At 37.3% G+C, this 16,671-nt stretch overlaps 1 protein-coding gene across 1 annotated transcript in view; it reads right to left on the bottom strand.

The window, feature by feature from the left end:
- Nucleotides 1–434: 434 nt before the first annotated feature.
- rint1 (RAD50 interactor 1) overlaps nucleotides 435–16,671 on the bottom strand; it is a 51,204-nt gene continuing 34,967 nt past the window's right edge. Inside the window, exons 10-13 of the mRNA XM_073066674.1 lie at nucleotides 15,004–15,218; nucleotides 10,294–10,474; nucleotides 2,731–2,849; nucleotides 435–833 (exon numbers count right to left, since the gene is read on the bottom strand). Coding sequence (XP_072922775.1) covers nucleotides 620–833; nucleotides 2,731–2,849; nucleotides 10,294–10,474; nucleotides 15,004–15,218 — 729 coding nt within the window. The 3' untranslated portion in view covers nucleotides 435–619. The remainder of the gene's footprint in view (nucleotides 834–2,730; nucleotides 2,850–10,293; nucleotides 10,475–15,003; nucleotides 15,219–16,671) is intronic.

The raw sequence follows: 16,671 nt of genomic DNA, 5'->3' as shown, positions 1-16,671 counted from the left end.
ATAATAAATTCACTTTGAATTAGAAAATCTGACTAAAATAGTTTATAAGTGAGCAATTATAGAATGGCAACACATACAAAATGCTGAGACCCTCTGTGTTACTTGAATTTCTAACATCTGCAGATTTTCTCTTGTTAATGATAGAGTGGAATTGGTACATATCTAACTAACCTTCCTCAGCAATAGAAACTTTTATTCATATTATTTATTAATATTAACTTCCATAAGATAATTGTGTATAAACTTTAAAGAAAAAAATATTTTTTCACATGCATTTTGTTATTCTGGAATACATTCTTTAGCCTTGAATGATCTTGGAATAGTTTTTTAAAATATTCCATCATTTTTATAGATTCTGAAGGGCCAATTTTTTTTCTCCGAATTCCTAACAACTGTTTAAAATGAACAAATTATGTACACAGGTTAGTCCATCATTTAAATACATTTTCTCCTTTTGTTTTAATACAATTGTTTTACATTTAATGGAATTTCAGACAACAATCTTGGCTGGCATTTGAGTCATAACTTACTTAACAAATTTACTTCTGTTTACAATGCACAGCCTGCACATTAGCAGAGAAAGGCAGAGTTATTTTACTATTAAGCTTGAAATGTTCACTCATTTGCCTGAACTTGGCCAGTTTGTTCTTAGATTCAAAAGGATCTCAACATCCTGTGGGGCCAGTTTATAAACTCCAATTTCATTCAGAGCTGCAATAGCAGTGGGCTGTTCGATGGAACCAGTCATGGAACCAGAAGTAGTCTGGAGGACTTCTCTCAATAATAGTGCTGAACCAACATTTAGATTCAGGATGATACAAGCTTCTTTCACCCTAGAGGGAAAAAAATAAGTCTTGATCTTATTCAGTACAATTAATACAGATTTTCATTATGATATCACAATTTACAATTAAGGAAAATATCTTCAGGTCACAGCCTTGTTCATGTGTTTATGTTCTATAAATGAAACCAGTAAAGTGAACAATAAAAGATGGTATAAACAATTAATGGAGTCTTCTAATTAACTAAAATTGCAATAGAACTAATGGTGATCAAGAAGTCACAAATTATGAAAGCCAAGAAAAAAGTATAATAAGATTAAATACAGAAACACAAAGTGTATAGAAAATATAAGGCTGACAAAAGAAACACTAAGGAAGGCTTCTATTAGCAAAACAAAAGATAATGTAGTGGAACTCAAAATGGAAAGATGGAAACCTGACGACTTAAAAAGACTTGGCTGCTTCATTAATTGACAATGTAACTTTTCTATATGTATTAATATTGAAGCACTTGAACAGATGGTAGAATAGCGATTATTTGGTTTAAAAGAGTTTTCCTTCAGTATAAATAGGAGGAACACTGTTACATGTTTTTCAAATATAGAGAAGCAATAGTAGAATAGAACATAAGGAAATAATATCAACTAAAAATTAAAGAAATATCTAGATAAGGGAAGGCTCTATTGATAGAAAGAATGAATGATTGTTCTTACTTTGGAAAGATGTACTTTGCAGCAGTTCTTCACAATATATAACTAAGACTTATCTTCATCTTAACATTTATTTATTATGAAAACAGGATTATAACAAAAAAAGGCAACATTCAGTGATAACATATGTGAATCCATTTGCCACAAGTACATTCAGTTTCAGGGAAGATAGAAGATCTAGGCCATTCATACGATGGACAATTTGCAGCAACTCTGATAGGCAACAGGCAGGCCACTTGTTAAGTCTTGCCTCGGCTGATGAAGTGGCAAGTAACATTTACACCCAGGGAAGTGCCAGGCACCACCCACTAAAATAACCTACCCTTGACATTTAATATCAATATTATCACAGGGAAGTGCCAGGCACCTCCCAGCAAAATAACCTGCCCTTGACATTTAATATCAATATCATCACAGAGCTGTCTGCCATCAACTTTCTAGGAATCACCGATGTCCAGAAGTTAGATAAACTACATAAAATCCACATAAGTGCCTTACCTCCTGCAAAATAAAGGTTGTTTACACAACACTACCTCTGCATTTTTGTTTCTTTCTTTCTCAATTTTGCTCTGATGTTGTACTGTTTATTTTGCATACACAGGTTATGTGTAATTTATGTTAACTGTCCTCGTATTGTACTGCTACAAGAAAAAACTAATTTTCATGGCATCCTGTGACAACAATAAACTTGAATTTTGAATTTTAATTAATTGCCACTACCTGCAGGCACAAGATAGGATTATGATAGAATATTCTCTATTTGTTCTGAATAAATGAAACCTGCCAATGCACTCAAATATATCAATAGATATTTGACACCCCATTCACGTTCCAGTGTGTACCACCACCAAAATTTACTGCAGGTACTCTAGCAGCAAGTATTATTCCCTTAGTCTCTTCCATCAAGGAGGATGGGGAAAGCATGTGCATAGAAACTCCAACAACTGGGTGTTCCCAATCATTCTGACTTTGAAATATATTGCCATTCAAATGTCTGAACAGCTGTGTGGGAATACTTTACCAGAAGGAAAAAAACAGTTCACGAAGGTGGCTCAAGTTAGATTAAAGAGAAACAATAAATGTCTATCAGTGAAACATAAACAATATTCCCACTGTATCCTCTTCACCTCTTACAGCAAAATCAATGACTTAATTGGAGTGGTTTTGACACAAAAATATACCATACAATATTATCAATACTGCTAGGAAATAATGAACTGACACTCAAGTTCACTTACAGTTTGAAGTAATTTTCTGGTCTCTTGCAGTAGTGAGCAAACAGTGGGAAAAGATTCCGTGTCATGTCAAATTGCAGTTGTGCTGCTCCACCTTCATTGAAGTGATTTGCCAATATAACCTGTGCAATTAAAAATAAAGTAATTACTTTTTTGTGTCAATGACCAAAGCTGTCCAAAGATTGTGCTGGGAGCAGGTTATGTCACCATGCTGCCAGCAACAACAAAGCTCACTAACCCTACCTGTATAGCTTTGGAATGTGGGAAGAAACTGGAGTATCCAGAAAAAAAGCCACAGGGAGAATGTACAAATTCCTTACAAACAGTGGCAGAAATCATACCCCGATTAGTGATTGCTGACACAGTAAATGAGCGTAACAGTTGGGCTCCTGTGCCGCCCACTGTAAAAATAAACTAATTAAAACAAAAAAGTGTCAACGTTGCAACAAATGTCAATAAGGCTCCAGCCATTTGAAGTTTTGTGAGGGCAGTTATGTAACTCCCCCATTGAAAACTATGGCTGTACATTCAGTAAGAGAAGTTACTTAATTTTCAAAATTTGAAATTGAGATCAAATGGATGAGCAATAGAATTTTTCACTCAGCTCCTGCTGATACAAACTGAAAACAATTCACTGATAGCATTAAGAATGCTTTGTAATTGAAGACAAGTACTCAACATAATTGAAAATCACACATAATGAGCACAAATTTACCAACTCCAATAAAGGATCAAATTAGAAAATTGAGTGGAAAGATGATGGTGCAATGCTTATTAGGCTTGTAACTTTAAGTACATTAACTTGTAAAATACATTGTGACCGCCATGGCTATGAAGTTAAGAGAAGATTTGTGTCAATTTGGTAAAGTTCTGGAAATACTAATTGAATAATTAGTTCTTTTTTACAAAAGCTTTAGAATATCGAAGCTAAGAGTCAAGGGATAAAAAGTATTGTAAGATCACAGCCTACTAAATTCAGAGTTGCCGTAATATACCACAATTTCAGTATGCTTGTCAGAAAGAACAAGAAGCATAAAAAAAAGACGAATCGCTTTTGTTAGAATATGATAAGGAAACAATTAGGAAGTTTACAACATGCATCACAACCATTTGTTTCATCATGTCTGCATTAATCCAAAAAGAGCTATAGTCTTAATCCCACTTACTAAGCACCAGAGGAATAGCTCTGTACATCACAACTCTTTGTACACACAAGTACTTTTTAAAAAAAATGTAATTAATGCTTGTTTCTACCACCCTTTTAGGTAGTGAATACACAACCCCAACCGTCACTGAGTGAAAGGTTTTTCCTCATCTCCTATCTAGCTCTTCTATCAATTTCTCTGAACCTATCCCAACTTCTTGATTCTTCTCTAAGAAACATAAATTCTATAATTTTCCATGTCCTGTCACATTTTTGCAAATCCCCTCTGCATCTTCTCCAGTGCCATCACATCTTCCCTGTAACATGGTGACCAGAATCGTACACAGATTTCAAGCTAGGATCTAACTGGCATTATAAACAGTAATAGCATAACAGCTGCTTTTATATTTTATGTCTTAGACAAAAGGAGCCAGTATCCTATATGTCTTTTTAGCTAGTTTATCATCCAGTTCTGTAGCCTTCACATCAAATATTTTTCAGCTTAAAGTAACTTGCTCTTGCCTTTTATCAGAAGTAACCATTTATATCTACCTTTATGTTGGCTTAATATTTCTTCTGTTTGTATAATCTAGCAGACAGAGCAGGTCCCATACGTTACCCAGATAAAGAAACATAATCTACTATCAAAATCAGAATCAGGTTTATTATCACTGGCATGTGACATGAAATTTGTTAAGTTACTAGCAACAGTTCAATGCAATACATAATCTAGCAGAGAGAAAAAAAGATAAATAATAATAATAATAATAAACAAGTAAATCAATTACATATACTGAATGGATTTTTAAAAGATGCAAAAACAGAAATACTGTATTATTAAAAAAAGTGAGCTAGTGTCCAAAGATTCAATGTCCATTTAGGAATTGGATGGCAGAAGGGAAGAAGCTGTTCCTGAATTGCTGAGTGTGTATCTTCAGGCTTCTGTACCTCCTAACTGATAACAGTGAGAAAAGGGCATGCCCTGGGTACTTTGTAGGCTAGTGCCCAAGATGGAGCTGACTAGATTTACAACCTTCTGCAGCTTCTTTCAGTCCTGTGCAGTAGCCCCTCCAGACCAGACAGTGATGCAGCCTGTCAGAATGCTCAGGATGCCATGGTACAACTGTATAAGTTTTTGAGTGTATTTGTTGACATGTCAAATCTCTTCAAACTCTTAATATAGCTGCTGTCTTGTCTTCTTTATAACTATATCAATATGTTGGGACCAGGTTAGATCCTCAGAGATCTTGACACCCAGGAATTTGAAGCAAATCACACTCTCCACTTCTGATCCCTCTACGAGGATTGGTATGTGTTCCTTCATCTTACCCTTCCTGAAGAACACAAATGCCAGGTTGTTGCTATAGCACCACTCCACTAGTTGGCATATCTCACTCCTGTATGTTCTCTTGTTACCACCTGAGATTCTACCAACGATGGTTGTAACGTCAGCAAATTTATAGATGGTATTTGAGCGATGGTTAGCCACACAGTCATGTGTATAGAGAGTGGAGCAGTGGACTAAGCACACACCCCTGAGGTGCGCCAGTGTTGATCGGCAGCAAGGAGGATATGTTATCACCAATCCACACAGATTGTGGTCTTCCGGTTAAGAAATCGAGCATCCAATTGCAGAGGGAGGCACAGAGGCCCAGGTTCTGCAACTTCTCAATCAGGATTGTGAGTATTAAATGCTGAGCTGTAGTGAATGAACAGCATCCTGATGTAGGTGTTGTGTTGTCCAGGTGGTCTAAAGCTGTGTGGAGAGCCATTGAGATTGCATCCGCCATTGTGGTGACTATTGTGGTGATAGGCTAATTGCAATGGGTCCAGGTCCCTGCTGGTGCAGGAGTTTAGTCTAGTCATGACTAAACCCTCAAAGCATTTCATCACTGTCGATGTGAGTGCTACTGGGCAATAGTCATTAAGGCAGCCCACATTATTATTCTTAGGCGCTGGTATAATTGTTGCCTTTTTGAAGCAAGTGGGAACTTATGCCCATTGCAGTGAGAAGTTGAAAATGTCCTTGAATTCTCCCACTAGTTGGTTGGTACAGGTTTTCAAAGCCTTACCAGGTACTCCATTGGGACCTTCCGCATTGTGAGGGTTCAATCTCTGTCTTTAAAGACAGTCTAACATAGGCCTCTGAGATAGAGATCACAGGGTCATCAGGTGCAGCAGGGATCTTCATAGCTGTAGTTGTGTTCTCCCTTTCAAAGTGTGCATAGAAGGCGTTGAGTTCATCTGGTAGTGAAGCATCACTGCCATTCATTCTATTGGGTTTCACTTTGTAGGAAGTATTGTCTTGCAGAGCCTGCCAGAGTTGCCGTGCATGTGATGTTGCCTCAAACCTTTTTTCAAAATTGTCTCTTCGCCCTTGAAATAGACCTCCGCAAATCATACCTGGTTTTCTGGTACAGGCCTGGGTTGCCAGACTTGAATGCCACAGATCTAGCCTTCAGCAGACGACATACCTCCTGGTTCATCCACAGCTTTTGGTTTTGGGAATGTACAGTCAGTCTTTGTGGGCACACACTCATCCACACAGGTTTTAATGAAGTCGGTAATAATTGCAGCATACTCATCCAGTTTGAAGAGGAATCCCTGAATATACTCCAGTCCAATGATTCAAAGCAGTCCCTTAGGTTCCCTTGTGCTTTCCTTGTCCTCTACCTCTGCTTTTGAGAGACTCTATAGATCTATACTGGCAGTGTACAGTAAACCCGTCGATCTGGATCACTGCATCCGGTATGGAAGGGGTTAACCAGGATTCCATGAAACAAAGGACACATGCAGTCCTAATGTCCTTTTGATTCAGCACCCTGGCTCTTAAATGCAATAGTGAAGTGTTTGGTCTCACCCTATCAAAGATATTCCCTTTGCTCTGTAATCCTATCCCACCTTATCTGCAACTGCAAAATAAGTTTGTTTTCTCTATTTCTTGGACCTGAAACATTAACCTATTATCTTTCCACAGATGCAAGCTGATCTGCTGAGTGTTTCTAACTTTTTAAATTTTTTTTAAATTTTGCAAACTTTGAGAATGCTCCAGTCTTCAGATCTTCCTATTTACCATGTATAGTCGGCCTTCCTTATCTGCAAGGGATTGGTTCCGGGATCCCACACAGGTACCAAAATTCGCAGATGCTCAAGTCCCTTCTTCAAACTGTCTCAATTGGAACTCCAGACCTTATTCAAACTGTCTCAGTGTAGTGGACATTAGGACCCGGCGTCAGAGCTCTGAATCCACAGTGTTTCTGTTCACGAAAATAATCACAATCACGATTGAAAATAAAGTGGAAATAATAAAGTGATCGGAAAGAGATGAAATGCCATCGGTCATTGGAAAAGCATTAGCTAAGTTGGTCAACGATCGGAACAATTTTAAAGGATAAAGTGAGAAAGGCTCTGACCTGATGAAAGCTACAATTATTACTAAGCAACACAGTGGTTTAATTATTGGGTTTCTGGTTTCTGATCCTCCACATCAACCCGGCACGGTGGAGAGCGCACTCGAGAGCGGTCTGTCACTGGACGAACCAGTGCTGAAACATACGTTCTTAAATGTTTTATATGCATAGAAAGGTAAATAATATACTATGTACTAAGACAAACGTTTGACTAACTGACGCTAAATAACACTGGATGTACCTGTTCCGACTTACTCAGTAAGAGAACTTCCGATTTTTTTCAATCCCGATCCACGATAACTCACACACTTCCTCCCGTATACTTTAAATCATCTCTAGATTACTTATAATACCTAATACAATGTAAATGCTATGTAAAATAGTTGTTATAGTGCATTGTTTAGGGAATAATGACAAGAAAAAAAGTCTGTACATGCTCGAACAGCATGTGCTGGAAGAGAACTTCCGGGTTTTCGTGATTCGCGGTTGGTTGAATTCGCGTATGCGGAATTCGCAGATAAGGAGGGCCGACTGTATTCCCTTTTCTTGTTATGCACTTTGTCACATTTCTCAGGAGTGAATCTATTTGCAATGTAGTTGCTTGAATGACTTGACCATTTACATCTATGTTGAATCTAAAATTTTCCTTCTCTGGCGAATCTCTGGAATTCTTTATCCTAGATGGTGGTGGTAGCCAGATGATTGGGATTATTTATAGAGCCAGTAGACAAATTTTGAAAGATCAGAGAATTGAGAGCTAAGGGTTAACCAACACAGAAGAGGAAACAAGGTCTGGAGATGATCTGTCAGGGCTATATTAAATTGCAGTGGGAGCTTGAAGGACCAATTGACCGACCTCTGACTTCCTGTATGGTTGCAATAAACAAATGGATGAACAATAATTTCCTAAAACTAAATGAAGATAAAATTGAAATACTTTTGGTTAGTCCCAAAGCCAAAAGAGACAAACTTCCTGATAAACTTGGGAACTTGGATCCCTTTGTAAAATCAGAAGTACAAGCCTAGGTGTTACCCTTTATTCAGATTTGAATTTTAAATCCCACATAAAGAAAGTGACTAGAGCAGCATTTCCATACTTAAGAAATATTGCGAAGGTATGCTAGTTTCTATTACATAATAAAGCTGATAAACTAATTCATGCTTTTATATCAAATAGACAAGATTACTACAATGCACTTTTTACTGGCCTTCTAAAGCAACCTATTAACAAACTTTGGCTCATTCAGAATGTCCTTGCTAGACTTTTAACTAAAACCATGATGAGGGAGTTTATCACTCCCGTGCTGGCTACTCTGATTGGCTTCTTGTCTCGTTTATAACTGATTTAAAGTTCTCCTACTTGTTTTTAAAGCTCTTAATGGAGTATTTCACAGAAACACTTTTGTTTTATAATCCTGCTCGAGGATCCCATTGTAATCCTTATCCCATTGTAAAGCACAATTGAATTAAATTGTCTCTACAAAAAGTACTCTATAAGTTATTATTATTATTCCAGTTTCCATTCTGCTCTTATATTTTGTTCCTGTTAACCCCCACACAGCCAGTCTTTGAGTTGTCTGCAAACATATTTATTGTCTCCCACAGTTAAGCCTAAATCATTAATATATATGACAAGAATGGAATAGATTATCCAGCTAACAACATTACATTCACAATAACCTGCCAACAACTGCCCTCTGCTTTCTGCCATGCAGCTGACCCGGATCCAATCTGTGACTCCCATGGAGAGGATTTCACACATACTGCTCTCATCAAACCTCCTCGTCATTTCCTTAAAGTATTCAAACATTCATTGACATGATTTTGCTTGAAATCAGCATCACTAATTAATGTGTGCCTCATTTAAAATAAAGGTTAAAGCCCCTGAGAATTGCCTACTTCCACAGTTAAATTGGACACACAAGAGACTGCAGATGTTGGAATACGGAGCAACAATCTGCTGGAGGAAATCAGTGGGTTGAGTTTCATTTCAGTATGTGGGGGAGGAGGGCAGGAGGGGTTTGGAGGAGGAATTATTGATGCTTGCGACAGTACCAAGAGTAGAGATGACCAGTATAAAGAGAGAAGGAGTTGTGAGATGGGACCCCAAGGTGACTGGTTGAATGAGGAAGGTTGAAGGATAACAGGAAGGTTTGTCCCAGGAAGGGAAGTGGAGGGAGGGGGATGGTAGAGTTGGGAGACAGTGACAGTGGAGGATAGATGGAGACAAAGACAATAAAAACATGAAGTTAATGAAGTATGGTGAAGGTCAGAGACAGCTACTGGAGGTGATAAGCAAGAATGTAGTGGGTAGGTGGAACTGGAAAGGGAGAAGAGATGAAGATGGGTGGGGTGAGAGATGGGACAAAATGCATGGTCAGAAGAGGATCGGAAGGGGAGAGGGAGTAAAAACACTGGAGGGGAATGTTACCTAATGTTCACATTATTGGATTTTAGGCTACATGAGTGCAATATGATGTACTGTTTCTCTAGTTTGCACTGGGCTTCACTAAGGTTTTTCTCAGTTAATGAAAACAGTTTTTTTTTAAATCTTCTGATGATAAGGATAATTAAATAAAAAGGAAAGCTCTAAGGAAAAAGATTTCACTTCCAAGATTAACGCATGAGACAGTATGTTAAAATTGAAGTTTGATTGGATAGGCTGATGAAATGAAAGAGGTTGGATGATGATGAAAACAGGATTATTTACTTGTATGAGAAATATATGGCTACAGCAAACTGTTTGAGCCAAATGACCTGGTTCATTGAGCGAGAGTGACCTTTCAATAGATTGTTCATTGGTAATACTGCACTGAGTGACAGACACTTCCTGGCTCAGAAGCAGTCACTGAAACAATTTACAAAGTGCTTAACTGTTTTTTTTCCTGAAATCTTAAAGCACAGATTAAAATTACTTCCTTCAATTACCTATGATTCGATTAAGTCAAGCAAGTTTAAATAAGCTGTAATCATAGCATCTCATTTGTCTTTCAAATAAAATGAGCTTCTTACATCTTGGTAGATGAGTAAGTCCAACTTCTCAGCAAGCATTTGCCAAAAAGATTTAAAGAGTGAATAACAGAGTTCATGCTCCAACCGTAGTAATAGGTCTCGAAGAGTCAGTAACATTGGGCAGGCTGAACTAGACAAGGACATCACTGCTTGATCCAGCTGAGATGGCAAAAACAACCACCTGTGACACAAACAACTTATTTTAGTGATTCCATAATGCAGATGATATACATAAATGCACACAAAATCAAATAATGTTAAATGCCTATTCCTTCGAGATTACAAACCTAATCCAGTGAAACAGTTAATGCTCACAAAATAACACAGATACTTTGCATCTGATCAAACACTGACAGCAACAGCTTGCAATTTAGTTAAATAAAGCAAAACTAAGTGACTGTAATTGTCCGATCTGACCAGATCTGGGATCACTCAGTTAATACAGCCATGATCAATACTTAGCATTTATTTGAGCTGCAAAACAGTTGTATCAAAAATAGGACCTTGAAAAATGGATTGTATATAACATTTCAAAATAACTGTGATGTATATATGAGTAATCGCACTTGGTTTCATGTGTAAACTAACAAAAAGAATACAAGTATCATCAAATAAGTAGCATCAAGTGGTGTAAAGTATACAACACGATGGAAGAGAATTAAGTGATGAGGGGGAAATATAATTGGAATTGGATTGGAATTTCACTTGTGATTGGAATTTAACAGATACAAGAAAGGAGAGATTTAAGAGATCTGAGGGGGGAGGGGAGGAGGGAGGCATGGGGAAGGGAAGAGAGAGGCCAGGGGGAAGAGGAGGGGAGGGAAGAGAGGTGGGGGAGGGGAGGGGGAGGGAGGTAGAAAGGGGAAGACAGACAGAGGCAGAGCAAAAAAAAACTGATAGATGCACGGATTTCATCATACAAGATAGCATATGGCATAGGATTCAGCACTGCTACCTTACAGCTTGAAGACCTCAAGTGCTGTTGGATGTTTTAATCTGTTCTTGCATCCAAACGTTTCCTCAAAGGTAGCATTAGTGCAAACTGGAGATGTTAATAGGGATGTGAAAGGAAAAGCAGAATTAGTGTAGGGGGTACCTGATGGTTGGTGTCAATGAGTGGGCTGAACAGTCTGCTTCCATGTAGTATGACTGATTCTAACAGTTTACAAGATACAAAATCTCCAACGCAAGTGCTATGTAAATAGAAAGCTCAACAGGTAACCATGGAACATATAATTTTTGTGTGTTGGAGACTACAAAAACTACTTTCATTTCTTTAGAAGGAGGTTTAGTGGTAAAATGGTATTTTAGCAGTATAAACATGTTCAATTTGCATAATTCTAGGATAAATTTCTTTTACACACAAAATTATTAGAGCATTGAATATTTTGCCAAAGGAAGTGCTTAAAGTAGCAATTGTCACCTCTCCCCACTCAGTGATAACTTGCATTTATTTAGAATTTTGACATAGTAAAATATCAAAAGAATTTGCAGAGAAATTCAGTCAGAGAAAATTTTGGATTATCAGTCCTTTGTATAAAAGAACAAGGGGTAATCAGGTAGCAAAGTGCTGACCCTCATCATTACTTTAAACATACAATGGGCTATTTGGTTTACTCCGGCTCTGTCTTAATTATTTTCTCACTAGTTAGTGTTACAAAAACGTGTTACTTATGGCTGATATAGATGTACAGCAACATTTATAATCTTAATCTTATAATCTTATAATTCAACAAGGCTATTTGGGACACTCTTAAAGAACAAAAATGGATCAAGAAAATAGTTGGGGTTCCCTTTGTTTATTCAGTACACTATGCCACCAAATTGGGACAGGACACTGTTGCTCAAGAATTTTTAACTATAAAGTTAGTTGTGTGTACTTACATGGCCATTAGATGCTACACCGTGCTTAGAGCGATAAATTTTTAAGCAGCATTATTTGGATGTCTTTGTGTTCAAAAAGCAGTGATTTTTGTCACTGATAGTTGGCGAGAAATAAGCATAAGACAATTCGGAACTGTTTTGCTTACTGTGGTTTCAAGCATTTAGACTTGGAGGTGTGAGAAATGGGTAGGAGTGAAATTGAAATGATTTCACTTCTTCGACGAGTTGGGAACTATGAAGAATTTGGAAGTATCAACGATCATCTTGAATGTTACAATGAAGATTTGGAGGATGCAATTGTCAAAAACATTGTATGAAGGCAGTCCATTATCTGCACTAGGTGTCTGTGCTGATTTTGTTCATTTACAGTCAATCAAAACAACCTAACAGCATACAATTCCTTCTATTAGGAACTAATACAGTTTTATAGTACTGTAGTGTATTAGTAGTGTTCTAATTTGTTCTGTATTCTATTTAAATACATAATTGTCACTCAGTTAATACTAGTTTGTGTTTTTATACCTTTTTAATTATTTCCATTAAGTTCAGCTAGTTGGGCAGCAGTTAATTGAGTCAAAATGTCCCAAATAACAGGAATCCACTGTAATTGCTTCAGAAGAAATGGAATGCACCAATCTGATATCCCCTTTTCTGAGTCAACACTGAGCTTATATGTGGTCTATTCTTGAAGACATAAGCACATTGGAGAGTATTTTTTGTATGCAAAGGAATAGCAAAACTACAGATCTTCTGCAATAACTTCACACAATGTTTGTAATAACCATGAACACATCTGCCACAAAATCCTTTCCAATCTATAGAGCTATATTTGCTTTGTAATAGATCAAGCAGGTATGACATTCAAAGTAGTACTGAGGAACATGATCAAGCCCTAGCAGATGGACAGATTTCATTTTCCTTGATTCATGTAACTTCTGAGGGCTGCAGTATTGCTGTTAATAGCTGAGGTTAGATGTCTAAAAGCATTATTGTTAAAAGTTCTCTGTGTAATGATCTTGTCTGTGATACAAAATAGAACAATCGTTGCAATTTAATAAACTGATTAATGCTATGTCAAGTTTAACCATGCCAAACTTTGAAATCTTTGAAATAATTTCAACAGAGTTCACATTCAGCTATCTGACTGCTGCTCAAACTTAGTGTGCTTGGCAGTGGAGACCTACAAACTCAGCTTTTCCAGATTCCTCTGAGATTTGTGTTGTGAAAGAACCAGAAAAGCAAATTTACCCCATAAAGTCTCTTGAGCCAAGTACTTAATGGGGCATTTTGTGGAGGAGTAGAATATACAATGACTATTGCTGGACCTCAGTGTTCAATTGGTCAATTGTTTATTTTTATTTATTTAGAGATACAGCTCGGTAACAAGCTCTTCCGCGCCAACGAGCCCATACTGCCCAGTTACAACGGTGTGACCAATTAACCTATTAAACCATATGAATTTGGAGTGAGGGATGAAAGTGGAGGGCCTGAAGAAAACTCACACATTCTATGAGGAAGACATAAGGAGACTCCTTTCAGAGGATGCCAGGATTCAACCCTGAACTCCAACACCCCAAGCAGTAATAGCATTGCACTAACTGCTACACTACTGTGGTGATAATTAATGCCCAGACTTATGAAGGGCGCCATGTCCAAAAGCTTTCTTCACCAGCCTGCCTACCTGTGACTCTACTTTCAGGGAACCAAGCAGTTGAATTCCAAGATCCCTCTGTTCTGCAATATTTAGAGCCCTGTTGTTCACTGTGAAAATCCAACTTTGATATGACCTTTCAGAATGCAACATCTCGATTTCTCCGAATTAAAACTCCATTGCTGTCATAGTTTTCTCCATTATTGATGTTACTTTACTTTATTGTCACCAAACAATTGATACTAGAGCACACAATCATCACAGTGATATTTGATTCTGCGCTTCACGCTCCCTGGAGTACAAATCGAAGTAAATAAAATAAAAATTTAAATTATAAATCATAATTAGAAAATAGAAAAGGGAAAGTAAGGCAGTGCAAAAAAAACCTGAGAGACAGGTCCGGATATTTGGAAGGTACGGCCCAAATCCGGGTCAGGATCCGTTCAGCAGTCTTATCACAGTTGGAAAGAAGCTGTTCCCAAATCTGACTACATACTCTGTTACATACTCTTTGTAAATTCCAGGGCTACAAAGTGAATTTCACCAAAGGTTCAGTGAGTGAGTGGCTGCCACTATGTTGCCTCAAGGTCATGGTGCATGTAAAACTTGAGTCTCCAAAGTTCATCTGTAGTCTTCATTAAGTTAACCAATTTTGGCACACTCCAAACACAGTACTCTGACTTGGAAAGTACACATAAGTATGTAGGACAAAGCCAAAAAATGATACTTGACTAAAACAGTGCATATCTAGGTTCATTCTTGGAAACTAGCAAACCTGGATGAATCCCCAGCAGCCCGTGGAGACAATGTCATCAGAAATAAAGAGATTTATGATACAGAATATAGTGAAGTTGTGGGTGGGGGAAGGTACGGTGTAGCTTTCTACGAATATCAGCTTTACCCTGACCTAAATAAGTTTGTTACGAGCACCAGATGATTCCAAGACATCAGCAAACACATTTTTAACCATTTCACCTAATGGAAGAGAAATGCCCACAAACTCTTGATTTTTATGCACTTGCTCCTTGACTACAGATGGGAGAGAATTTAACATTTTTGATAAACTCTCTGCTACATATATCAACTTTATCTTATAACATTCAGCATCTTTTCCAAAGTCTCAAGTGACAGTCTTTTCCCTGATACGCTTGAAAATGTATTATAATAGTACTCACCTTTCTTTCTTGTAAGGCTTTACTTTGTCCTTCACTTCCCTGAAGACATGCTCTACTTGTCTTGTCAACATATCATGTCGGAGACGTTCTAGCAAGTCAATCATGTTATCAAAGACAGAACTTTCAAATGATGCTAGCTGGCCAAGCTGCAACTCAGTCATATTGTTATTCACTCCACAAGCCTCAAGTGCTGCTTGCTGAAGCTGGAGGAAGAACTAGACAAAAGGAAAAACATTTCTGAACACGGAGAATAATCTCTGATAGAATTCCACCATAAATATACGACTTATCCCATCTTAAGCAATTAAAAATTCAAATGTTTCTCAATATTTATTGCAATCTATTGTCACTCAATTACTACACAGAAATGAATCTGTCTAGTTAAAAAAATCATATTAATTGCAATTTTAAATTTTCATGAGGATACAAGAAACTCCAGATGCTAGAATCAGGAGGAAATTCTGTCAGAGCAGCTTAGTGGTATGAGCAGAATCTGCAGGGGGAAAGGTCTCAGGTGAAAACCCTGCATGACCTGATGCAGTGTCAACCCAAACCATCAGTAATTCCTTTCCCACCACAGATACTACTTGGCACACTGAGTTCCACCAACAGTTTACATTCAATTAAAATATCAAATCTTTTGACTGATTGATTAAAAAGAAAGACTGTAAGTCCAACAGTCTCTTGATTGCACCAGAGACCTTCCTCCCATACCTCCTCTTACCTCCCCACCTACTGTGTTTAGAGACTAACAAATATACATTTAAAATATTGCATTAATAATTAGCACACGATCTATACAGATGCTTAACTAAATGTATAGTTTATTGGGGTTTCCTTCCAAATGAGTATTAAATCAAGATCATTCCTGCCTGTTCAGATATTTGGTGAACTCTCATCAACAATCATCTCTAAAGCACCATCCAGAGACAGAGAAGCAGTTTCAGCGACAGGTTACTATCGATGCAATGCTCCTCAGACAGGATGAAGAGGTCAATACTCCCCAATGCCATTAGGCTTTACAATTCAACCGCCAGGACTTAAGAACTTTTTAAAAGCTATTATTAATGCTTTTTGAGATAGTGATTTAGATGCATATCATATTTTTTTACTGAGTTAAGTATTGTATGTAATTAGTTTTGCTACAACAAGTGTATGGGACATTGGAAAAAAAGTTGAATTTCCCCATGGGGATGAATAAAGTATCTATCTATCTATCTAAAGAGTTAAATGCAGAAGGCATGGTTAAGAAGTTTACTGCTGATTCATGAAAAAGAACTGATCAGGTGGAAATAAAGTGACAGATAATATTCAACTTGTAAAGCTGCAAGTTATATAGAAACCATCATGCCAAGGTAAAAAAAAATTCTGAGGAATGTTGACAACAGAAGAACTTGGAGTTCATGCCCAAACATGCCATAAGGTATATAAAAAGTTATATGGTAAATGGGATATTTTCTTTCATTGACTACAGCACAGAATATAGCAGCAGGAAGTTAAGCATATAAAACACTAGATAGGTAACAGCAAGTGTCTGAAATTCTAGACACCAAAATAGAAGAAAGATGTGATAACATTATTATCCAGAAAATGATGACAGATATATTAAAATAATTTACAATAATAAGATGGTTAAATATGTTAAACATTAATAAGTCCAACATAAAT

The sequence above is a fragment of the Hemitrygon akajei genome, chromosome 14 (genome assembly GCF_048418815.1).
Source record: "Hemitrygon akajei chromosome 14, sHemAka1.3, whole genome shotgun sequence".
Lineage (NCBI taxonomy): Eukaryota > Metazoa > Chordata > Chondrichthyes > Myliobatiformes > Dasyatidae > Hemitrygon > Hemitrygon akajei.
Note: the sequence above shows the minus strand (reverse complement) of the source record. Positions and strands in the feature narration are given on the sequence as shown.